The sequence below is a fragment of the Anser brachyrhynchus genome (assembly GCF_964034855.1).
Source record: "Anser brachyrhynchus genome assembly, chromosome: 1".
Taxonomy (NCBI): domain Eukaryota; kingdom Metazoa; phylum Chordata; class Aves; order Anseriformes; family Anatidae; genus Anser; species Anser brachyrhynchus.
In genome coordinates this window covers 103,899,553-103,925,139 of record NC_137694.1, presented here as the reverse complement: position 1 = coordinate 103,925,139, position 25,587 = coordinate 103,899,553, and the positions used below count along the sequence as shown (strand labels likewise).

The 25,587-nt window shown below is 41.0% G+C and overlaps 1 protein-coding gene across 8 annotated transcripts in view; it reads left to right on the top strand.

Moving 5' to 3' along the window:
• EPHB6 (EPH receptor B6) overlaps nt 1-24,350 on the top strand; it is a 90,143-nt gene extending 65,793 nt beyond the window's left edge. For 5 of the 8 annotated variants that reach the window (XM_080589703.1, XM_080589705.1, XM_080589709.1 and 2 more), the window contains 12 exons: nt 976-1,100; nt 1,975-2,137; nt 2,974-3,088; nt 5,944-5,999; nt 6,113-6,232; nt 6,642-6,889; nt 7,781-7,996; nt 13,862-14,011; nt 14,161-14,354; nt 15,526-15,681; nt 16,258-16,360; nt 20,881-24,350. In XM_080589703.1, the coding sequence (XP_080445829.1) occupies nt 976-1,100; nt 1,975-2,137; nt 2,974-3,088; nt 5,944-5,999; nt 6,113-6,232; nt 6,642-6,889; nt 7,781-7,996; nt 13,862-14,011; nt 14,161-14,354; nt 15,526-15,681; nt 16,258-16,360; nt 20,881-21,039 (1,805 nt within the window). In that variant the 3' untranslated portion in view covers nt 21,040-24,350. Of the gene's footprint in view, nt 1-975; nt 1,101-1,974; nt 2,138-2,973; nt 3,089-5,943; nt 6,000-6,112; nt 6,233-6,641; nt 6,890-7,780; nt 7,997-13,861; nt 14,012-14,160; nt 14,355-15,525; nt 15,682-16,257 lie in introns of all 8 variants that reach the window. The other 3 variants (XM_080589707.1, XM_080589710.1, XM_080589706.1) reach the window with 2 other exon arrangements.
• The last annotated feature ends 1,237 nt before the right edge of the window (nt 24,351-25,587 follow it).

Here is a 25,587-nt window from a genome sequence, read left to right as displayed (position 1 = left end):
ACGAAGCGTCATAGACTGACCACAGGCCCTGTTCTCTGCTCTGTTCCCCTTCACCACTTGTGGGGTGGAGGTGGAAGAGGGTGGGTGGGGGGAAGGTGTTTTTAGTTTGTTTTTAGTTTCTCACTGCTCTAGCTTGTTAGTTAATAAATTACATTAATCTCCCTGTGCTGAGTCTGTTTTGGCCATGACGATAATTGTTGAGTGATCTCCCTGTCCTTATCTCAACCCTTGAGCCCCTTCTATCATATTTTCTCCACCTTTCCCTTTGAGGAGGGGAAGTGAGAGAACCGTAGTGGTGGAGCTCAGCTGCCATGCTGAGTAAAACCAGCATAAAAGGGAAGTTGAATTTTCCCTACAATAATTAGTACCTGACACAGACTTTAAGCACTAAATATCCTAGTGGAATCAAGAAGTTTGACAGCTCTATCTGTGTAGTATACCAAGCTGACCTGTTCACTAAAACAGAAAATTACCATACTTTTTAAGACCAGACAGCAAAACTGTGTGTGAAGATCCACACATACACACTTAACAGTGACTCTGGCCCTGGAGCTGTTGGTTTCAGGCCATAGTGTTGATTTGAAGCCCATTCAGACTGGACTTCTGTGGCTTAATGAGTTGCAGGGATACCGAAAGTCTCAAATACAACAGTAGTTTTGCCATCTAGGTAACCGTCCTGCAGGAGATTGGCATGAGATTCAGGAATTAGTGTGAACTAGCCTTTAGATCAGGCTGTGAAGTTTAGATGCTTTCATTCTTTATAATCTGCAACTGAACTTTAGTATCTGTCTCTCAGTAGAGTAAAATTGTAGCTAGGTTTCTTCTGGTTAGGTTACAAAATATTTCATAATGCAAATTAAGGAAAATTGAAGGAGGGTTTGACCTAAGTTTTTAATTCATTATAATAAATATTCAACTACGGGTCCTTGTTAACCTTTTCCCTTTGCAATCTCTACTCTCTCTCTTTCATTCCAGTCCCCTCTGCAGTCCCTATGATGCATCAGGTGAGTCGTACTACCAGTAGCATCACACTGTCTTGGCCTCAGCCAGACCAGCCCAATGGGGTTATCCTGGATTATCAGCTACGCTATTTTGACAAGGTGAGAAGAGAGTGATGCAGTGCAGATTGTTATATAGCTGTTATGCAAAAGACAAAGGGGAAGCCTTTCTGGGAGATGAACCCTTGGATCAGACTGGATAAGGTGGATAAAATGCTTCAGTTATGAGGGAAGAACAAACTATATCAAGCACAGAAGTTCACAATATATTCTTAATTTAACATCTGTCCATCTGCATTTCCCAGCTTGGGACCATCTGGGGATGATGTTAAAAAGGGAGAAGACACCTGTAGCTAAGCTAAAAAGCTGTAGCTGAAACAACAGAGTAAGTTTAGTACCACCTGATACAGGTAACAGTGGAAGGACATCAAGTTTCCAAATGTCTATATTGAAATTAGACTCACTGCAACATCCTGTGTTTTATTTGTGGAGGGAAATTCTGTGTCCCAATTTATGCCTGGATGAACATCTCCAAGAAATTTTGGGTGGAGGAATGCACTCCCATTTACTAAGTGGCAGACCTGAGTTACATGTTTATGTGCTGAAATTACAGGGTGACAAATATATAGTTGTTCTCCATTCACATCTTTCATGACTCCTAATTGATTTAAGGGAAAGAGGTCCATAGGACCATTAAGACAAGCTCCCATTCCCTATATCTGATCTGTCATATAAATATATGTGAATATATGACTATATAAATATATGAACCTAGGTATAAGGGAATGAAAAGTAGCAGTAAGAAGCAGAGAGTAGTGTGTGAGGAAGTCAGGTCTAGAATATCAAGTGGGGTTGGGATACTCTGTAACGGATTCAAAGAATATTGGATGCACATGGAAACTAGCATTCCCTGATGAGAAGAGCCAGCTGTATGGGCAAAAGTCTCACATTTCTTTTTGGTCACTGACATTCACAGGCAGAAGATGAGGATAATTCATTCACCTTGACTAGCGAAACTAACATGGCCACCATATTAAATCTGAGCCCAGGCAAGATCTATGCCTTCCAAGTACGAGCTAGAACAGCAGTGGGCTATGGTCCATACAGTGGAAAGATGTATTTTCAAACTCTAATGGGAGGTAAGTGTACTCAGATCTGCACATGCCCGTCTTTCACTAGTGTATAGTCACATATCCTCTGGGAGGACTGCTACCAGACGTTACTACTCAACTTGTGTGCCTGTATATAGGAATTTGCATATACAAATTTGTTCTATCAAAGAAAGTTCATGGTGTCAGAGCATGTTGTTTACACTCCCTTAGCCACTGCTTCCATATTCCTCTGTCGTACTCCTTGTTCTCATATACCTCCGTGCCTCTGATCAGCAGGAGCAGAGTGTGTCAGTAGAGCTCTCTTTAGGAGGGTATTACAGTGCGTAGCACTATATACTGCTCTAGTTTGGTCTCCAACTGTCACAGGACAACTTACAGATGAATGCTCTGAAAGTCTTAAGACAAGTAGTACACAGGACATATACACAGAACCTTACCATCTGTCTAAGAGTATCACCATCTATTCACACAGAGACCAACATACTGCCTTGTGATGCCCTTTGGTCTGTATCAAATGTACTTGTGTGTTATCTACAAGCTAAAATAATAGGGGCAATGGGATCAAAGCCCAGGTTTAGAACTGGATTATACTTAAATGGCTAGTCACATGTCAGTGGACAAGGAAAAGTGTTTTGAGATGGAGTACTAGCTTTTCAGAAATAGGAAGGAAAGCACTGGAGAAGCACAATTGCAGGGGCAGAGCAATAATCAAGACAAGCATTTGCTAAATTACCAGGACTAGCCTGGAAGGCAAAGGGCTGATAGGGTTGGAATTATGGGTGAGTCCTAGGTGAGCAGATGGGAAACTCTAATTGTTCCTGTCTTCTGCATTTGTGTGTGTATGTGTGTGTCTTCCTTGCTAGGGGAGCGCTCGGAGATGGTGCAGGACCGACTGCCACTTATTGTGGGCTCAGCGCTTGGTGGTCTAGCCTTCTTGGTAATTGCTGCCATTGCCATCCTTGCCATCATCTTCAAGAGGTGAATTCCTTGATTTTCTCATGTGCCAGTGCCTGCACCCTAGACAGTGGAACTTTCTTACCCTGGCTTCATAATCCATTCCCAAGGGAAACAGCCCAATCTACATTTATTCAGATGTCTTTGAGATGACATTTTCTAATTAAGGAAAATTCCTGCCCCATTGCTCCCCTGTCAGAAGCCTCTCCTTTGGTAAACCACTCATGTACTTACTTAGCTGAGATTTGTCTAGGTAGCACTAAGAACACAATGGAAGCTTTATAAAGCTGGTGATCAAAAGGTATTTAAATTCATCACTGTCAAGAAGTGACTGCAAATTACATTGTAATCAAGCAAGTGAAGAATGAAACGATGTGATGAAGGATTGGTAGAGTAAATATTTAGATTCATTAATTAAGAAGGTGCTGAGGAACTGCAAACTACTCTTTAACCAAGGACTGAGAGTCTGTAACTCATTTGCTGAAGAATAAAAGCTGTACATTTTACATGGTTCCATGGAACACAGGCTCATAAAATATGGGTTAAAGAAATCAAACACCACTTTCCATTTTGGAAAGAAAAAAAAAAAGATAAGTCAATGTAGAGACAGTCTGTCACAATGAGAGAGTGGGGCAGAAATTTTAAAAACAGAGAAGTAAAGGTGGCTAGCAGAGCTATCTAGACGCACAAAAGTAAACGATGGCTGAGGGGGTGGAGGGGGAAGAAAAGAAACAGTCATCACCTGCTTCTTGAATTTATTGAAGTTTGAACTTAATCCCCTGGACTGTCCGTAATGGATTTCTGTGTCTTTGGTCTACTTTGCACAAGTGGAACGAGGCCTCTGCACAAGTGGAACATTTTAGATTTGTCTGTTGAACTAAAGAAAGTTAGCTTTGCTAACTTTTGCAATCACTTTGCTTTAGAAAGTGACATTTAGTTTTAGTCATTTTTTTTTGTTCTTTTTTTCTTTTTTTTCTTTTTATAAATTTGTTTTCTCCATTTGTGTGTATTTATACTTTTAATATTTTTCTTTCTGGAAAGAAGAAAATTACCAAATATTGTTATATTTGCACTGTTGCCTCCTTTTGTAGCTTTGAGCTGTTAAAATACAATTTCTTACAGCTGGGAATGTGATATTATGTGCACAACTCAATAAAGCATACGTTTTTCTAAAAAAATGATGCAAACCCAGAGTAAATTAGTATTACCAAATCTGTGTTGGGGAACAACATTAATAGGTTTCTGTAAATGTATATACATAAATAAGAAATGTCATAAAAATAGTTTAATTTATACACAAAGGATCATGTAATACTGATTCAGAAAAAGTAGATATATCAAATTTCTATTTAAAATTTGTCTTTGATAAGAAAAGGAAGTTTGATGATGTAGGAAATGAAGTCCACATGAAATGTGCTCTTTAAAAGACAGAAAATATATGTGGAAACAAATACAATAAATTGGTTTTGGTGCATATTGTCCAGCTAATACACAATGTGAAACACCTATTTTAGCTAATTGTTTTATTTTGTTTTTATGATACCAAACCATTAACATGTCAGGTGACCTATAAAAAACTGAATGTAGACCTTACTATCAAGAGGAATAGCACAGTTACAGCATGTAGGTATGGGTCCCCAGTAAAGCCAATTTCTTTCAACAACAGAAAGAACAAACTTTGAAGGTAGAAATATCTGTGATTTTGGAATTTTAGCAGAATTTTAAGAAATAAGTTCCATAAGTATGAATAATACACAACTTCCTGACAGAATGATAGAATTAGATCTCTTAGTAAAGACAGGTAACATTACGTTTCATGAAGTTCTGACTTCAGATGCTAATTGAATCAGATTGAAGGTCTTGTGCTGAAATGATAAAGTATATGAATGGGCAAGAATTCTTGTATACAGCAGGAATACTATAGGAAACCAGGGTTTGATTTACAATGAATTATATATATCAATGGCATAATTATATCAATGGTATAATTAACATGATTTAGAAAAGATTGTAAACTAGCGTGAATTGTACATCTTCAGGGAGAAAAAAAGCTGCTTATAAATATTGTTGCGAACAAAGGAAGTGACTGAAAAAATAGATGATATTAAGAGCAAACGAAGAATAAGATGGAAGTTGGAAAACATCTAGATTGTGTGGGAAAAAATGACTTGAATAGCACATATTTAAAGGGATAGCAAAATTTGAGAAGTGCCAATGCTGAGAATCACCTATGATTACTGTAATTTAGATGCTTATTTGCAATAAATATTACAGCAATAAAGACGGTACCTATTCTGAGCTGCTTGTGTATAGATCACAGAACAGATTTTTGTCCATCTGGTTTTGTGTGGTTGGTTTTGGGTACCATAATGAAAAGAATAGTCAAAGTAAATGCTGTTAGGAGAGAAGGAAGAGAAATAAAGAAGTAATCTTGTGGGGTGGAATTTATATACCTTATGCAGTTGTCATTTGAATACATGGTTCTTAGAATGTTTTTGAAGAACTTAAAAGACATCATAGGAAATAGTTTCTATTAGTATTGAAAAGAATAATTTGTAGTAATTAAATGAAATTAAAATACAAATTTATCCTGAATACCAAGAAGACTTCCAAGCCAGTAACATTAAACTGCAATTTTCTTTTTCAGGATAGTGCTGAATTCCATATCATTTGTCATGTCTAAAGTGGTGTTGCACACGTTAGTGTAAAAACTACCAGATAGAAAACAAGCTAGCACTGGTTACCAAGATATGGGCAGGATTTTAACACTTATATCGCTGAATTCAAAGATTCTCTGAGTCTTGCACTGAGAAACCTACCCTGACATCCCTGGGGAGACTTGCATGCATTTTGACATTCCTTTCTTTTATGTCCTGCAGTAAGAGGCGGGAGACTCCATATACAGACCGCCTGCAGCAGTATATCAGTACACGAGGTAAGTGTTCTTGAGCAACAGATGCCAAAGACCTATCTCTTCAGGAGTCGCTGGCACCCATTTCTCTCAGGGGTTGTTTCTGGTGATGTTTTGGGCTGTCTCCTCTACTGCAGGACTTGGAGTAAAATACTACATTGATCCTTCAACCTACGAGGATCCCAATGAAGCTATTCGAGAGTTTGCCAAGGAGATTGATGTGTCCTTCATCAAGATTGAGGAGGTCATTGGATCAGGTAGTGTGAACATCTTCAGATTTTGAAGCACCTTCTTGCCTACCTTGACACCTGACACATTACTGTCCTGAAGTGGACCCAACCATGACATGTCAAGTCTCTCAGGATAGCTAATGTTCATTTTGGCAAAATTCATCTTAACCTACTTAAACGCAGATGCTGTCTCCAAACCAAATTTAAAAACACCCTTCGAAGACCCATTTGAATTCCTCATTTTGAACCTTGAACCTGAACCTAACCAGACTGAATTCAGAGCCTTTATTGAGAACTTTACCTTGACCGAAATAGTCCTGGTAACTATATTTCCAAGCAGTGCTTGGAGTCTTCCATACTAGAATGTTTTAGTGCAATTGACTAAACATTTTGCTGTGTTTCCTTACTTGAGGTGTGTTTCTTCCCTCCCTGACAGGAGAGTTTGGAGAGGTGTGCTTTGGGCGCCTAAAACACCCAGGGAAACGTGAATGCACAGTAGCTATTAAAACATTGAAGTCAGGTTATACAGATGAACAGCGGCGAGAGTTCCTGAGTGAGGCCAGCATCATGGGGCAATTTGAGCATCCCAACGTCATCCGTCTGGAGGGTGTGGTCACCAAGAGCCGACCAGTCATGATTGTTACAGAGTTCATGGATAATGGATCACTGGATTCCTTCCTCAGGGTACAACAACCAGATTCCCCCACAACTGTTACCTCTTCACCTTGCAGTGTGCCATCCTTGATTCTGATAGGATTGCCTCCCTTCCTCTTCCCCCATCACTACAAGTTCTCAGTTGCCCTCTGCAGGTGCAGTAGAAATAAAAGCAAATTACCAGGCTAAGTGGTTTTGGACCGACATGATGAAAATATTCCAAAAGCTCACCCACCATATAAGATCTCTGCATTATTTTTGACCTTTCAAACTCATTGATATTAAATTGTTTGTCTTTGTACATGGACTTCTAGTTCCTATGTGCATACTCCAGAATTTGTCTACTATTCAGGCTTAATTCCACTGAATGTTTTCAAGTGACTTCAAGTAATTAAACTTGTCATTATTTTTGGACTCAGAGTCTCCAGTGTTTTTTCTAATAAAGAAACAAAAATACAGACATTTCTGTAGTATAGATGCTTCACTTCTTTCTTTATTGATTCAGATGTTAATTCAACCCAACTACTTTGGCAGGTGCATTTTGAAGAGCACATGAACTCATTGTATAAAAAATAGAACTCATTGTAAAGATCTCAAAAAAGTAAGAACAGATTTGTCTGCTCCCCTTCATTTAGCCATCTTAGTAGTTAATGAGAGACTAGACATAAGATGCTAAAGGAGGATATGTCTACAATATGAGATCTGTCTTCAGAAGTAGATCACCAATGCCTGACTTTGAGATTCATTGCCTTAAGGCCATTTTCATTCCTTGTTTGCTGCTCTTGAACCTTTAGAGTCTGTCTGAAGATGTATGTTCTCTAACTTCATAAATCCACCTTATTAACGTGCTTTTTGTTAGTCTTCCCTGTTGGTTTCATTTCCTGTGGTCATAAAAGCCTGTGTTTACCTCTTCACTTTCAGCAAAAGGAGGGACAGTTCAGCGTGTTACAGCTGGTGGGAATGCTACGAGGGATTGCAGCTGGCATGCGCTACCTTTCAGACATGAACTATGTGCATCGTGACCTGGCAGCACGTAACATCTTAGTCAACAGTAACCTCGTGTGCAAGGTTTCAGACTTTGGTTTGTCTCGCTTTTTGGAGGATGATGCTTCAAATCCTACCTATACTGGAGCTCTGGTGAGTTCCTACTGTGGAGTGAGTTACTGCATTGCTGTCATCTATAAATTTGTTCTGTGTTCCTCCTTGATTTGGTGCACCCTGTTTAGTCCATCTTGAGACCAGAGAGACCAGTGGGATGCAGCCTTCTACTTTATGGGCTGTCTATTGCAAACCATCAGAGAACTGTAACTGAGTATCTGATCCACTCTGCCATGTGAAATAGAATCATAGAATCATAGAATGGCTTGCGTTGGAAGGGACCTCAAAGACAATCTAAATCCAACCCCTCTGCCATAGACAGGGATGCTACCCAGTAGATGTGGTTGGCCAAGGCCCCATCCAGCCTGGCCTTGAACACCTCCAGGGATGGGGCATCCATAACTTCTCTTGGCAACCTGTTCCAGTGCCTCACTACCCTTACAGTGAAGAATTTCTTCCTATGGTCTAGTCTAAATCTGTCCTCTTATTTTAGGATCATTTCCACTTGTCCTATCATTATCTAATTGAGCAAAAACTCACTCTCCATCTTTTTATAAGACCCCTTTAAGTATTGAAAGGTTGCAGTGAGGTCTCCCTGGAGTCTTCTCTTCTCCAGGCTGAACATCCCCAGCTCTCTCAGCCTTTCTTCACTGGAGAGGTGCTCCAGTCCTCTGATCATCTTTGTAGCCCTCCTCTGGACTCGCTCTAACAGGTCCATATCTTTCTTGTGCTGGGGGCCCCAGGCCTGGACACAGTACTCCAGGTGGGGCTTCACGAGGGCAGAGTAGAGAGAGACAATCACCTCCCTAAACTTGCTGGTCACACCTCTTTTGATGCAGCCCAGGATGCAGGTGGCCTTCTGGGATGCAAGCATGGAGTATCAGTGCAGTTCTTTATGGAATGATGGTGAATAGGACAAACTACATAAACTGGTTATCTTTTCCCTTTTATTGGCTTCTTACAGGAAATTAAAAGGACTGAAGGAGAGATTGAAGTCTGTGCTACCACCTTTTGAGGAAAGAGGGCTTTGGTTTTTGTCCTGTAGAAAAGATAACCAGTGTAAATATGTATGGGCTTACTATAAACCATCAAATGAACTTATTGCCTATGAAATTAAGGTGCCTGTTATACATACTACAAAAGTGGGGGGCAGATGAGGGAGAGTAACAGGTGGGTTGAAACTACCATTTAATATGCAGGGGATGAAGAAGAATTCAGTCACTGAAAGGAGAGACACGTTTTAGATGTGCGTGTTTTGAAGAACTAACACTTCAGTCATATTTCATCTATCAGGTAATAACTGCAAGTCAGTAAGGTTGGGATAGAAAGAAGAAAGACTTAATGAAAACCTACTCAGTTTGTCTGTTGTTGGAGTTGCAGGTTTTGATTGTTTACATTATGAGTTATGGTCGTAGTGGACTCCCTCTTGAGGGGAAATGATGCACCCATCTGCAGACAGGATAATCTTTTCGGAGAATTTTTCTGCCTTCCCAGCGATCAGGTAGGTCCCTAGAGTACTGAAGAACTTAGTACAGCCTTCAGAGTATTACCCACTCCTGCTCTTTCATGTAGGTACCATCGTATCGATGGTGCCTCAAGAAGTTTCAGGTCAATCGATAGGGGAAGAATACTAAAGGATGCAGGTGCTCAGGTAATGTTTTTCTCTATCCTCCTAGTAAAGTGAAAGACATTGGAAGGAACAAGCAAGCTCAGGATATCAACATCTGGCTCCAACACTGGTGCCTTTGCTAGAATTCTAATTTTTTTGTAACCACGGCAGATTCTCCAAGACACAATGTCTGCTGGGGCCTGACAGGATCCATCTATCTAGATGCGAAAATGTTTATTTGCCTGTAAGCTAGCAGTATTTATTGAGGGGGCTTCAAATTGGATTGATGGGGGAAAGCTATACTGCCAGGAATGCTGTAGGCAAGTCATGGGATGGCACAGTTAATGGGAGAATTTACGCCTGTCCAGAGAGCACTGCGGGTTTGGGAGCCCATCTGAAATGCCTGTACATCAATGCATGTAGAACAAAGAGAACTCTTTGAAAGAGAAATGAGAAACAAACAGGAGGAACTTGAAACTTCAGTCTGTTCCCAGATCTCCGATGTCATTGGTAATAGTGACACTTGGTGGAAGGAGTCCCCTTACTGGAGTACTGAGACAGAGGGCTATAATCTGTTTAGGAGAGATAGGCAGGGCAGATGAGGTAGAGGAGTTGCAGTGTACGTAAGGGAGAGGTCTGATAGTACAGTCCTTTTAGTTAGGAATGATGTGGTCGAAAGCCTCTGGGTAAGGGTAAGGGGCATGGACAATAAAGCAGATGTTATGACAGGTTTCTGTTGTAGTTCACCCAGTCAGGATGATATAACTGATGAGTAATTTTATAGGCAATTAAAGAAATCTCTGGATCAGTAGGTATTGTCCTTATGAACCTTGTCCAAATATTTGATGAAGTGAGGAAAATGGTCAGTAAAGTTGTTACCCTTGGTTTTAAGTGAGAAAATTTCAAACTGCTCAGGGAGTTAGTTAGCAGGGTCTCCTAGGAATCTGCTTTTGAGGGCTTAGAGGTCCACAAGAGCTGGGTACTTCTTAAGAACCACCTTTTAAAAGCACAGGAGCGGGCAATCCCACTGAGTTGTAAGTCAAGTAAGCAGAGCAGAAGACCTGCTTGACTGAACAAGGAACTTCTTTTGGAACTCAAGCAGAAAAAGAAAGTGTATGATCTCTCAAAGCAAGGTCAGGCCACACAGGAAGATTACAGAGCAGCAGTTTGCATTTGCAGGAAGAAAACATGAAAGGGAAAAGCTCAACCAGAGTTGAAACTGGACAGTGATATTTCAGATAATAAAAAAGTCCTTTTTCATGTATGTTAATAGCAAGAGGATGTCTAATGAAAATATTGGACTATTACTGGATGAAGCTAGTAACTTAACAAGCAAGGATCACAAAACAAGTGATGCACAAAGCGATAGCTCACCACCCACTGACTGATGTCTAGCCAGACCTCATGGAGCAGTGGTCTTCCCCCCATGGCCAAGTCCCTCCCTTTTTATTTTTCAGCATGATGTCATATGGTACAGAATAGCCCTTTGGCCAGATTGGGCTAGCTGTCCTGATTCTGTCCCCTCCCAGCTTCTTGTGCACCCCCAGCCTCCTCGCTGGCAGGGCAGTATGAGAAACTGAGAAGCCCTTGACTGAGTGTAAGCACTGCTCAGCAACAACTAAACATCAGTGTGTGATCAACATTATTCTCATTGTAAATCCAAAACATACCAACTACTAGGAAGAAAATTAACTCTATCCCAGCTGAAAACAGGACAACCATGACTGGGGAAGCAGCAACTTTCCATTTGTTAACACCAAAATTATAAGGAACCAGTTGTATCAGTTGAATGTTTCTAAGTCTACTGGGCCTGCTGGGATTCATCCTGGAGTACTGAGGGGCTTAGCAGATGTTATAGCAGGACCCCTCTCAATTATCTACCAAAAATGCTGGGAATCTGGGAAGGTCCTTGCTGCCTGGAAACTAGCCAACGTTATCCCATTTTACAAGAAAGGCATGAAAGAAAACCCTGAAAATTACAGAACTGTTAGTTTAATTTCAGTACCTGGGAAAATTATGGAGAAAATTATCCTGCGCTCCAATGAGACACTTAAAGAATAAGGCAATCATCAAGCCCAGCCAACGCGGGTTCATGAAAGGAAAGTCCTTTCTTACTAATCTGATCTCCTTCTGTGATAAGATCAGCTGCTTAGCAGATGAAGGGAAGGCAGCAGTTGTAGTTTTTCTGGATTTTATTAAGGCTTTTGATACTGCCCTTCACAGTACCCTTCTGGACAAGTTGTTCAATTGAGAGATAAACTAGTACATGGTATGTTGGGTGAAGAGCTGGCTTAACAGTAAGGCTCAAATGTCTGCAGTGAATGGAATGTGAATTATATCTGGCTGGCAGCCAGTCATTAGAACTGTTCCCCAAGGCTCAATCTTGGGGCCAGTTATGTTCAGTATTTTTATCAATGATCTCAGTGCAGGAGCTGAATGCATCCTTATTAAAACTGCTGACAATATTAAACTTGTACGTGCTGTGGACTCTCTTGAGGGACAAGAAGCTTTGCAGAGGGATCTAAATAGAATGGAGCATTGGACCATCACAATACTATGAGAAGATGCTATAAGAATGCTATAAGAAGGGAGATTCTTGTCAAATTGACAAGAATAAATGCCAGATACTGCACTTGGGACTGAGTAATGCCAGACATAAGCACAGCCTAGGAGAGGAGTGGCTGGAGAGAATCTCTCAAGAAAGGGATGTGGGGGTGCTGGTTGACAGTTGGCTCAATATGAGCCAGCAGTATACCCTGGCAGCCAAGAGGGCAAACTATTCTGGGTTGCATTACATACAGCATAGCCAGCCAGTCAAAAGATGTGATATCCTGTGATTATTATGTGAGGGCCACAAGGGTCAAGGGGCTAGAGTACCTCTCCTACGAAGAAAGGCTGAGAGAGCTGGGGCTGTTCAGCCTACAGAAAAGAGAAGACTTTGGGGTGACCTCATTGCAACCTTTCAGTACTTGAAGGGGACTTATAAAAAAGATGGAGAGCAACTCTGCTCGATCAGATATTGACAGGACAGGGGGTAAAAGCTTTAAACTAAAAGAAGGGAGATTTAGATTAGAGGTTGGGAGGAAATTCTTCGCTCAGAGGGTGATGAGGCACTGGAACAAGTTGCCAAGAGAAGTTGTGGCTGCCCATCCATCCCTGGAGGTGTTCAAGGCCAGGCTGAATGAGGCCTTGGCCAACCAGATCTAGTGGGTGGCACCCCTGCCTATGGCAGGGCGGTTGGAACTAGATGGTCCTTGAGGTCCCTTCCAACCCAAGCCATTCTATGATTCTGTGGTATGATTATCTCACCACATATAGCATTGGTCTGGCCTCACTTGGAATATTGTATGCAGTTCTCGGTTCCACAATTTTAAAAGAATGTTAAGATACTTGAATGCATCCAGAGGATGGCAACAAAACAGATCAAAGCTCTGGAAGGCATGTCCTATGAAGGGTGGCTGAGGACATTTGGTTTGTCTAGTTTGGAGAAAAGAAGTCTAAGAGGTGATCTCATTGCTTTTTACAACTTCCTGAGGAGGGGTGGTAGGGTGGTGCTCATCGTTTCTTCCTGGTATCTAGTGACAAAACGTGTGGCAATGGCTCAAAGCTCTGTCAGGAGAGGTTCGGACTAGACATTAGGAAAAACTTCTTTACCAAGAGAGTAGTTAGACACTGGAACAGAATTCCTAAGAAGGTGTTTGATGCACCGTGACTGTCAGTGTTCAAGAGGCATTTGGATAATGCTCTTAATGATACGCTTTAACTTTGGATTAGCCCTGAAATAGTCTGATAATTGGACTTGATCTTTGTAGGTTCCTTCCAGCTGAACTGTTCAATTCTATTCTATTCTGTTCTGTTCTGTTCTGTTTTATTTTACATGGTTTTAGATTTCCAAATTGTTGAGACTTTCAGGAGGATTTGACTATCTGCCACTTCTCTAATGCTGCCAAGAAGAGCTATAAGAGTCAAATTCCACTACACTAAGGATTTGTAGTTGTCAGGGGGCATGATTCTGTTGTTTGTTTTGGTTAGTTGGTTGGTTGTGGTTTTTTTTTGTGGTTTTTGTTTGCTTGTTTGTTTGTTTGTTTTTCATTTTCATGTATAGGTAGAAAAAGGTAGAAACCTTTGGCATAGTTTAAATTTAAACTATCAATTTCTACAAGGCAACATTACTGAACTGGCACATCGTTTCAGAGTTGTGTCGTGCTACTGGCCTCTGACCAGGTCAGTGATGTCATTTCCCCCAGTAGTTCTTATCTCACCAATATTCTGGTTACTCCCTGACTACTTTCTAGGGCTGCAAAATCCCCATCCGTTGGACTGCCCCTGAAGCTGTCCAGTATCGCAAGTTCACCTCCTCCAGTGATGTCTGGAGCTATGGCATTGTCATGTGGGAAGTGATGTCCTATGGTGAGAGACCTTACTGGGACATGTCCAATCAGGATGTAAGTTTGGGAAATGGTGGGAATGCGCATCTACCTTTCTGCTCTGTTTCAATTCAAGTAAAAGAAAGTCATACACTGCCAAGTGACTGAAGCTTGTTTGTCTTTTATTTTCCCAACTGTGATAAAACCTAGTTCTTCTTTTCCTGCAGGTAATTAATGCTATTGACCAGGACTATCGCCTGCCACCACCTCCGGACTGCCCAACTGTTTTGCACCTGCTGATGCTTGACTGCTGGCAGAAGGAGCGGGTCCAGAGACCCAAATTTGAGCAAATAGTTAGTGCCCTAGATAAAATGATCCGCAAGCCATCTGCTCTCAAAGCTATTGGCACTGGGAGCAGTAGGTGAGATGACGATTTAGTGCAAAATAATACAGCTGGTCTCTGGGTAGGCATCACAAGGAAAGGAAGGCAGTGAATCAGACATTTTTCCAACCCTTTCTTCTGAGACTGAGATCGATTAAGAAAGGAAAATTTGGGGGAGATGGTTGGAAGAACTGTATATCCTGATTCACTTAGTGGGTGATGAGGATGAATTAGGAGTTGTAAGTGCTGAATGTGAAGGAAGAGAAAGATCTTGATATGGTGAGGGAACTTTGGGGATGGAGGGGATGAATGATTGCACAAAACTCTGTGATCGCAAGAGGTGATGAAGGAAGAGAAGACCTTAGATTGTGGAGAAAAGAAATTCTGTAGCTAAAACTAATGAAAACTGCAACTTGCATCCCACATTTTCCCATCTGCATTTTGCAGCCTGATGGAGGCAGGAGAAGGCAAAGGAGAAGTGTTGGGGTGGAGGTGTAAATGGAGCCAAGATTATAGAGCTGTTGGACTGATGATGGAATTAATCCTGGTGGCCTGGAGAACTTCTGCCATGGCTGTAAATCTTGGCCCACTGCAATACACTCTACATCTGAGGGTGAGGGGAAGTGTGTGGTAATGCCCAGTTTACTAGAAACTGCACAGAAAAAGAGTTATGAGTTGCTTTGGGGCAGATTCAGATGCCAAGAAAAGTAGAAAATGCTAGTGATTTATTTGGCTTTCTACTGCTCTGTTCTACCTGGTTTGTGTTGGAGCCCAAATGACACACTGTCTCCTAGGTTACCTTCAGAGCCAAAGAGCACATTCTGAAGATGGGTAGCTAGTCACAGAGCTAAATGTACAGGGTCTCATCTTTGTGCCTTGGAAATCTCCTCACTGCAACTCTTAACCTAGATGATAGGTCTAGACCCAGGAAGTGTGGAAAGATCTGGTGCAAGAAGTATTCATGCCAGAGAGAGTATAAAATGGGAAGGAAAGATCAATTGCTTAAGTTGGATGGATTGTTTTTAGACAGAATAGGGAAGACAGATAATCTAGAAACATCCCATCAAGGTTGGACTTTAGGAATCAGGTCATGAAGAACAAATATAATTGTTTTGCTCCATTGTATGGTGTCCCTCTCATAACTCTGACCTTACAAGTGTTGTCAAGTGATGTCAGTAACCGGGGTTTTTAGAACCTGCCTCTTTTGCAGACCATCTCAGCCTCTCCTGAGCAACTCCCCTCCAGATTTCCTTTCACTCAGCAACGCCCATGAGTGGTTGGATGCCATCAAGATGGGTCGTTACAAGGAAAATTTTGACCAGGCTGGTCTGATTACATTCGATGTCATATCACGCATGACTCTGGAGTAAGTATAGAGGCAGAAAGCAGGAGATACTATGTGGAAAGTGAGAGATATGGAATAAGGGCTATATGAAAATACATATGCATAATAAAAGGACAGAGAATCCAGAGAAAAGTAGCTACTCTTTCTTGCATTTTCTTAGGGCCTCTGGATGCCCTCCATACCACTGTATATGTGCAATCTGTTTCTATTAGCTCTAGTACTTGTCCCATGTAGACTACAAAACATATTGTCAGTGTTATAGAGAGACTGTAACGTCAGAATGTTCTTGAGAGCTGACATAGGTAATAAGCACTTCCAGGGGATTTGTAAAATTAGCCATGCCCCTGCTAGGTTGAAGTGTTATGCAGAAGACAGGACCCAGGAAAAGGCTTCTTTTTGTATCATAACCTTCAGAGTTCTGCCCACACCCCTTCTACCCACACACATTTTCCAAGCAGAAGCAGAAGTCTTGTTAAGTGTTTCTCAGACAATGGTGAAATCCACACATATTGATATGGAGTTACAGGGAAAGGGACTGGGAATGTTCAGAGTAAGAAGCCCATTTTAACACTTTTTGCACCCTCTATTCTCTTGCAGAGATATCCAGCATATTGGAATCACCTTGGTTGGTCACCAGAAAAAGATACTAAACAGCATTCAGCTCATGCGAGTCCATTTGAATCAGCTTGAACGAGTTGAAGTATGATGTTTAAACCATCCTTACTCCACGGGTCTCAAATTCTGGAAGGGTTCTAGGAGAATTCAGATGAATTTTCACTGTAAGAAAAAGAGATGGCAAGATGCTCCTTGAAGACTTAATGCACCCAGAGAGTGGACATTACATGTCCCATTTCATTAACAAAAACAGAATCTTGCCATGATTTGAAAGCAGAGCTAAATAACTGGTGGCATTTAAATGTGGCTGACATCACACGTTAGGAGTAGATTGGGGGAGGGAACGTTATAATAACGTAGTGGGGAGCTGGAATAAGAGTTTGGACAGATCACAAGCACCTGTTAGCTCTTCTCTGCTAACTAAAGGTATCAGACAACTTTACAAAGCCATTAGCAGGCTTTATCTGTGGCTGGGAGTCCAGCAAAGCTGCAAAGACATAGTAAAAGGTTACAAAAAAATACTGTTTTTCCAAAAGAATGTCATCGTGATGTGAGAGAGGGCATCACTTGTAATGCCAGATTTATGGGAAAATCAATTTCCACTTAGTGCACAACATGCGGTAAGCAATGAGACCTGGTAATTTTTACAGAGGTTGAGAGTAAAGGGCTCAAAATTCTATGCCATTTCATGTGCAGTTCTTGGGTCTATTCCATGATCCACGAGGGAAACTTACTAATCCACAGTGAGTCCTCGATGCTATGCAGCTTTATTTATGGCGCTGCAACAGAATTAAACAGTAAGGATTCCTATAATCATACTGCTGGATCTGCAAATGGAGAGGGAAATGAGTAGGTTCTCATTCTCACCAAACCATTCTTGAGAAAAAAGGTGTAAGTTGCAATATTCTGATATCTTGAGCACTGGAATTTGAGCTCCAGTGCTTTTTGACCTCCTTACAGACATTGACGAGAGTGAGAGAAAGAAATCCAAAGTCCTTTGTTGTTGAAAAATGCTTGCTCCCTTCCTCACCCTCACCAGCTACAAAAGCTGGCACAGATATTGGTTGAAATTTTTTTCTGAAGAAAATGTGGACCTGCAGTAGCCAACTCCAAATATACAATTGGATCAAGGGATGTGAAACTCTTTCACAAGTTCTTTTCAGGAGTCACCGGGGAATGGTACCAGTCCCAGCAGTAAGTTCAGTCCCTAAAACAGGAATTAGAATTTTCTCAAGATCACCCATGCTGTCTGACTGGTAGTGCATGAGAATGATCAGAAGAGATGGGTTCTCTCCATTCAGATAGACTAGTACCTGCTTAAGGAAAGATCTCTTCAGGCAGGGGCAAAGTGTCAGGGTTTAGGACTCTGTCCTGTGTCTGTCCCTATACAGGAGTGTGAAAGCTGAGCTTGAGAGTAAAACTCGTAAACTAAACAATTATCCCCTTCACCAATGCATAGGAAAGGGAATGGAAATGGCGTTGTTAAGTAAGACCCCAATGAAGACATTGCATAAAAAGATGCCTTCTTTGTGTCTAGAGAGGGAATTGCCCTAGCTGTTCTGATCTGTGCATGTCTGTTGGTTCACTGTGAACTAGTCATCAACTTACTATATTTTTCTAGCTGTCAAGGTTAGAGTAGCACAATTTCTGCAGGACTAACTGCTGTGTGGTTTTAAGAATTCCCCCAGGCAACCAGACAGTTAAAGACAGAAACTGTGTTTAGTAGTTATTGAAGAGCCCAAAAAATGATAAGAGGTGCACCAAAGTAGTTGCACTAGAATAGCCAACACAGTTCAGACTGTTTATTACAACATAAGAGCAACGTGTTATTTTTTTTTAGTTGAAGAGGAAGAATAGAAGTACGTTCTTTCAAGATAAAGTCAGTCAAGAAAAAAAAACAAAAAACAACAATCCAAAGAACAAAGAACAAAACATTCACAGCAATACAAAGAGAATGTGAGGATTTTTTTAAAACAAATCAACAGACTAGAGTGAGTCCACCTCTAGAGAATCAGAGACTGTTGCTTTTTTAAAGGATGTAATGTTCACAAATCCACAGTTCAATGTATGCTGACTGTTGGCTACACCAACAGCATCTGAAACTGAGCAAGTGTTGCCCTCTTCAGAAAGCATATTGAGCAGAACATGTTGAGGAGAATCTGTGATCTGTAGCACCTTCCACAGAGGACACCAGCATCATAGATATGCACATTCATATTAGTGTAACTTAATGGTTCTGCAGGCCATTTGGAGAAACACGGCAGACTATGTTTTTCATACATAGTATTCCACTTTGTGGTCAAAATTAGTGGAGAAATTAGTGATGTAGTTCAAATTCTACACTCTTTTTAGCCTAATGGAAACTTACATGCAGAAAATATATGCAGGATTAATTCTTTCTGCAATGTGAGGTAAAATGGGAGCCTTGTCTGAATCTCATGCCAATAACACTGAGTTTTAGGAGTACCTTATGGGGAGCTTCAATGAAATTAGCTGCTTGGTGGGAGTGCAGGCAATAGGATATCTACTGTTGCATATCAAGTCTATGATAAAGTTGTTTCCACAGTCAGAGGAAAGGGATTAGCTCATTATTCCAAGACAGGCAAGTAGTGATCAGACATACTAGATCTTCTCTTCCTCCTGTTCTAAAGAAAGGCTGAAACGTCCCTACAGCTGATCCAAGAGGTTAATTTTCAAGATGTCCTGTTGTAGTTAGGACTGCACAGGGACAGGCTTGGGGTCACAGATGAAGTGCAAAAGGGTGACTGTTTTTTGTAAGAAGTCTCTCCATTCTACAGATTCTCAGGCCACTCCCTATTTTCAGGCTACTTAGTTTCTTCCAGCAAAGGCTGTTGTCTTGTGATACATGTTGTGTTATTTGTCATCATGTTGGTCTTCAACTCTGCAAGCATGGAGGAAAGGCAGTCATGGCAAAAGTACTTGAAATATCCTGATTTCACTAAGCCCAATGTGAAAGCAGAAATCCTACCTTTTATTCCAACAGATGTCAACTGGGATGTCCTGCAGTATACAAGCACCTTCAACAGGTAGGGATGAGAATCAGGAGGGAAAGGAATAGGGTCCATCTGGACATCTGCTATCCATACTTACCAGAAGAGTGAGAAGCAATGCAAAAAAAGTCTTACAAAACCATATTCTCTGCCAGTGAAGCAGTCAAGAGATAGCTCACAAGTTATTGCCCACATTTCTCCATATGACATCTATAATATGGAGTGCATAAGAAGACTGAGTAACTGGTATCAATGCCTAGACCTTGATGAGGGCATTACGCTTTTGTGAGGACTCAGAGAGTTACACCTACAGTAGGCAATAATATGTTGCAAAGATGAATAGCATTTCTGCTTGAACACCACCTTTTTCTTATCTAGAAACAGAAAGAAACTTCACTTCAGTGCAAGCTGTTTCATAATTATTCCTGATGAGGTTCCTTGCACTTGCCTTTATATTCTCCATTACTGGACAGTCTTACAGTCGATACGATCAGCACCAGTATGTCAATTCATGTATTGTCCTGGCAAAGAGGGTATCAGGCAAGCTATTTCCCACCTGTTCCACTTTGGTAGACTAAAGGAATTCTCAGCCAGGAGCTACATATCTGTGTGTTCCTATCTCACTAAGCCATGGCTTGTTTATGTCAAAAGTGGGCTCTGCTCACCTCTTGTTTTTGAGGAAAGGCTCCGTGACAGTGTGACTTCCACAGTGTTTGGCACCCAAGTATCCTCAGTGTATGTGCATTATGATATGGGATGCACCCTCCCTTTTTTGTTTTATTTGATTTTTGAAATTCAAGGGTGTAGTGCTTACTTTGACAGCACTATACTTGGGCTAGTTGAGGGAGCACAGGCTGCTTAATACTACTGAAGGAGAGCGAAAAGAGGCTGTCCCTTAGTACGGCAGATGAGACAATCTAAAAAGAAGGAAGCTGCTGTAGCTTCCTTGGTCCCAGAAAATTCACGTGTTGTTAAGCTCAATGAAACCTCTGGATATGGTGGGAAGTGTGGAGCAACACCAGGGAATTTACCTATTTGCCTTTAACAAGCAAACAAAGGTGGGGCCATCCCTCCTGTTGAATCTTCTTTGGTCAGGTATTTCAGCCAATTAATCTAAGTTGGGGCTAGTATAAATGAATGCATCCAGCTTCCAGCCAGCCAGCCTTTGGCATGCTTTCTCAGCAGTCACTACACAGCTCTTATGCATACAGGTGCAACTGAGATGGTGCAACAAAACTGGTTCTTTCTCTTCACTGAAACCGGCTGATGCTGGAGGCAATGAGCTGTTCACATCTGTGTCATGCTAGCAACTATACATGACTATCAAGCACCCTAAGGATTTTAGATTGCATGCAAATTCGAATCTCTGGATGTTAAAATGAAGCACAGATAAACAAACCTCATGTCCTACTAAAGAACTTCAGTTTAATCCTTCAATCCTTCACTTTTCAACTCTGTATGGAAGAAATAATGACACTCCTGTCAGAATTTACTTTATTTTAGTTTTTTTTTTTTTTTTTTTTGGTGACATTCAGCATCATCACGCTCTTTCTATGGAGCTATTTCACTTCCGCGCTTTTCCTTCCTGCTGCAGGGAGCTGTGAAGTCACTGCGTACCCACCTCTACAGCCTGTCGTTTTGTAGTCTGTTCAGAGAGGAATTACTCCCCCTGGTGTTCTGCTTCCTGAAGCACGGAAGAAGGCTTAGCAGCCCTCAAACAGCCTCTTGTCCCTTATCTCCCCTTTCTGGGTGATGAAAACAAAACTCTCTTTCTGAAATATTCGCAGTTGAAACGTGCAGATTCATGACGACATATCAAGATTTCTTTCTAGTTTCTGCCATAACCTTTGTTCCTTGAACAATGTGGTCTTTTGGTCAACTGCTATAAGAGCAGGTCCCAAATACGAGTACAATGGAGTGGCATCTTGACATTTATGTCTCAAGTAGTTAATTGAGTTTAGACTGTTATGTATGTCTCATACACAAATAAGTGTGCTTACCTAACAAGGATAAAGCTGTTTGCTTCCAAAAACTTGGATTTTTTCTAGGTTGCAGTGGCACTAGAAATTATACATGTTGCTGGCTAAAACTAGATTTTTAGTTACAACCAAGCAACTCTTTCTCACTGTGTTATGGAAACTTTTATAGAAATCTATTACTGGCCATACATTTGGAACTCTGTAAGTGGACAGAATATTAAAAATAAGAAAAGCAGTTTTATTCAGAAGAATCAGATAGTTTGACAGATATGAATGAAAAGGCACTACATAAAATAAGCTATTTTAAAATAGATCTGCTAGTACCTATTAAAAAAGGACAATATTTGTAATATATCCTAATGTCTCTACTATAAGCTAAGTTGTAAAACTGTTACTGTTATAACCTGCCATCTCTGCAGATTCATAACAAGAAAGAACAATAATAATGATGATGATGATAAACAAATGTGTTTTTTTCCCAGCGAAGAAAGCTATAGTAGAAATAACAGTAGTCAAACAGCTGAGAACCATTTTTTTGACTTATTAAATATTTTTGCAAACTGAAATATCTGTCAATCAAACCTATCAATTAGCAAAATAAATGCCAGTTTAGGGACATAGAATCATGTGAACAGCTGTTTAACTGCATGCACACAGAACTTAGTGGGAATGGAATATTTATTGTTAGATTGATAGACTGATAGACTGATTTTTTTCAAATTTAGGATGCTTTTTAGATCTCTCTGGGAAATAGTACTAGTTTATTAAGATAAGGCTGAGGATATTAGGTTGAGTAGCTTCCTACAAATATGTATCTTAAAATCAATGAAAAGTTTATGAGATGCCTCTTATCCGGACACAGTCAGAGTGCAGCACAATTTGCAAGCTGAACTGAAAGTTCAGCTTTCAGTACCACGGACTTAGGTGTGGTCCCTTTTCTTATGCCTATGAGATGATGCCTTCCCTTCAGAAAGTATGCAGATATGCTTTTGCTATGCCTTTTGTATGACAGTAATAATATCCACCCTTAATCTTTGTTTGATAAGGTCTAACAATGTGAGATTTCCATACCACCTGGTTATCATCTTGACACTTATGTGGGACACAGATTATTTAAAGGAGTATAATTCAGGAGTGGGCGTGAATGGAAAAGAACTGAATGATATTCAAGATTAAGCATGAAGAGGCGCTTTCTAAAAAGGAAGGTTTATGGAGCTGTGACTATGCTAAGACATTTACTTAGGAACCCCTTAAGCTGTGTTCCTAGCTTCATCATGACCTGTAGATAAAAATAAGCTACTCAAGGCATGGGAGTGGGAACAAGATTTTTAAAGTTCTGATTCAACCTTTTTCCTGGTTCTTGTTCAGCCTCAGATTTCAGAACTCCACACGATCCCAATAATCCAATCCTGCATTATGTTGTTTCTTTCACTCGGTCTCGCTTTTTAGAACAGGGTAGTCCTTCCTGATAGGTGTACACGTGAATTTACTGTGATTAGTTGTCTAATCTAGCAGAATTTATCTGAGGTATACATCTGTTCTCTAAACAATAGCTCTGACCACAGATTCCAGAATGAGGACAGAAGCATCATGGAAGTTTCCTCTCCAGCATTACAGCAGTGACAACAAACTAGTAGATAAATAAATAAATAAATAAATGAGTAAATGTTTACAGGCATTGAGGGATGCAGAAGCAGAAGACATAGGTGAGTATTTCCATGGCTGCCGTAAGACCAATGTAGGAAAAATAAAATCCACCTGTTCTAATTACCTTAGAATTCAAGAAATATCTAAATGTACTTCTCATCTAGTCTCACCTTTGCTCATAAATATTCAGTTCTTCCCTGCGCAAGAAAATTCACAACTCTTATCAACCAAATGTGCCTCACATGTCAATGGGACCCCAATTCTACTCCTTCCCGGACTAGAAGCAGTCTGTCTTTTCCAACACACTCTTCAAAATTCACAATTACGTAACTGAACAGCTTTCTCACCTGTGCTCTCCAAAGTTCATCCTGCCCATGACCATCCTCCGTTGGATGCCACCCATCATGGCAACAAGCAAGTTGAGCATGAGACTGGCAATAACAGCAAAGGCTAAATAACTGATGCCATACGTGAAGGGTAGGTCCACTTCATAGCTATCAGGTCCGTCAATGTTGCTGAGGAAGAGCTCAAAGGTACTGAAAAATACCATGGGATAGTTGTAGAAGTGGCCCAGCTCATCAGGATCCTGGGTCTTGCAGATGATGTAAAAAGCTAACAGAGAAAAGAGAAGAGGAAAAACGGGTAAGAAAGTGAGGAGGGAGGGGGAAGAAAACAAGAGTATTATCAAGGCCCTCACCAGCATAATCTGACCATCTTTGTAAACTACAGTACCAGATATTAGCCCAAACAGTAAGACCAGTCAGCCTTTTCTCCCATGTATGTGTCCTGTTTTCAGCTAGGACAGAGTTTTCTTCCTAGTAGTTGGTATGGTGCTATATTTTGGATTTACAATGAGAATAACATTGATAACGCACTGATGTTTTACATGTTGCTGAGCAGTGCTTACACTCAGTCAAGGGCTTCTCAGTTTCTCATGCTGCCCTGCCAGCGAGGAGGCTGGGGGTGCACAAGAAGCTGGGAGGGAACAGAACCAGGATAGCTAGCCCAATCTGGCCAAAGGGCTATTCTGTACCATATGACATCATGCTGAAAAATAAAAAGGGAGGGACTTGGCCATGGGGGGAAGACCACTGCTCCTCAAGGTCTGGCTGGACATCAGTCAGCAGGTGGTGAGCAATTACATTGTGCGTCACTTGTTTTGTAAATTCTTTATTATTATTATTATACCTTCCTTTGCTATTAAACTGTCTTTCAATCCCTGAGTTTTACCTTTTTTTCTAATTCTCTCCCCCATCCCACTGTGGGGGAGTGAGTGAATGGCTGTGGGGTGCTTAGCTGCCTGCTGCGTTAAACCTAAACAGTCCTTCTGGCACCTAACTTGTGGCATGAAGGGTTATGATAATGACAGATCTGATGAGAGTATGTTAAAACAAAAATGTCATCAGTGTTATATAAATTAAATAGTTGCTGGTCACAATATAGATTTTTTTTTTCTTTTGGTGTTGTGTTTCAGAGCTGTGTTCTGTAATCTCTTACTTTCTCTCTATGCTCCTGTCATGCTGTTGATCATCTCTGGGGGCTGGTTTAAGGTTATTATTTTGCTGTACTGTGTAACACCAGCTTATGATATGACAAAATTACCAGTCTTGAGACTAATCTGATTACAATAGCTCTTGAGAATATTGAGTATCCTTGGGGTGTTCATACCAGCATGGTCCTATTGTTATGTCTCCTGAATATGTTTCAGATTTTGTTTATGATTAAAAAACTATTTAAGAATGCCACCCAGAGATCTGCCCTGAGGCAGGATAGTTATGAGTGGCAGGGAGTGTGGGAAGCTGTGGGCAGGCACCTAGAAGAGTGGACACCTCCAGTGCTTTAAAACATGACCTCTGAACAATGCAGAATCCTGAAAAACTAGTAAAATATTTGTAAAAATCTATGCTGTCGCCCTGGTAGTTCCAGAGAGACACAGATTACTGCAACATGCTGGGGCCTGGCCCTTGCCCTGCTAAGCCCTGTTCAACAGTATTCAGCACCTTCAAGGGGAAGAGAAGTTCTCTAAATCTTATGACAAAACAACAGGCACTGCACCTACTCCAACGCCCGTGACAGGTACTGCAGCTGAACCAGAGAACCAACTTGTGCTGATATTACTGGTCCCTATATTCAATAAGAAACAATAGATGCGAGTCAACTCATTTAGAAAGGGAAGAAACTTCTACTAATGGAAAGGAGGAAGAAGTCGACAAGGAAGGCTACTCTGAAGCAGGGCCATCAGAAGAACGAAAGAGGCAGAACTAATAAATGAGGTAGTAACCACCTGATCCCTATCCCTGTGAGCTGCAAAGATATGTGAAAAGATTTAATCTGTCATCCAGACAAGCACGTTGTCACCTGGCTGCTCTGATGCTGGGATAATGGGGTCAGTAGCCTGGAACTGGAGTTCGAAGAACCCAAGCATCTGGGAACCCTTTCTAGGGAAATGGGCACAAGCCCTCAGTCACTGGAGGTGACTCCTGTCAGGTGTGAAGGAAAGATATCCCTTCAAGTAAGATGTTATATGTCCCAGGCAACTGAAGTGCCATAAATAGAGGTATCCAGTACTTGAGGGAATTAGCCATGCTGGAGATGATTTATGATGACCTGGACAACAACCTTTTATCCAAAGATTCAGATGAAGTCAAGTGCAGATGACCCACGTGGCAGAAGTA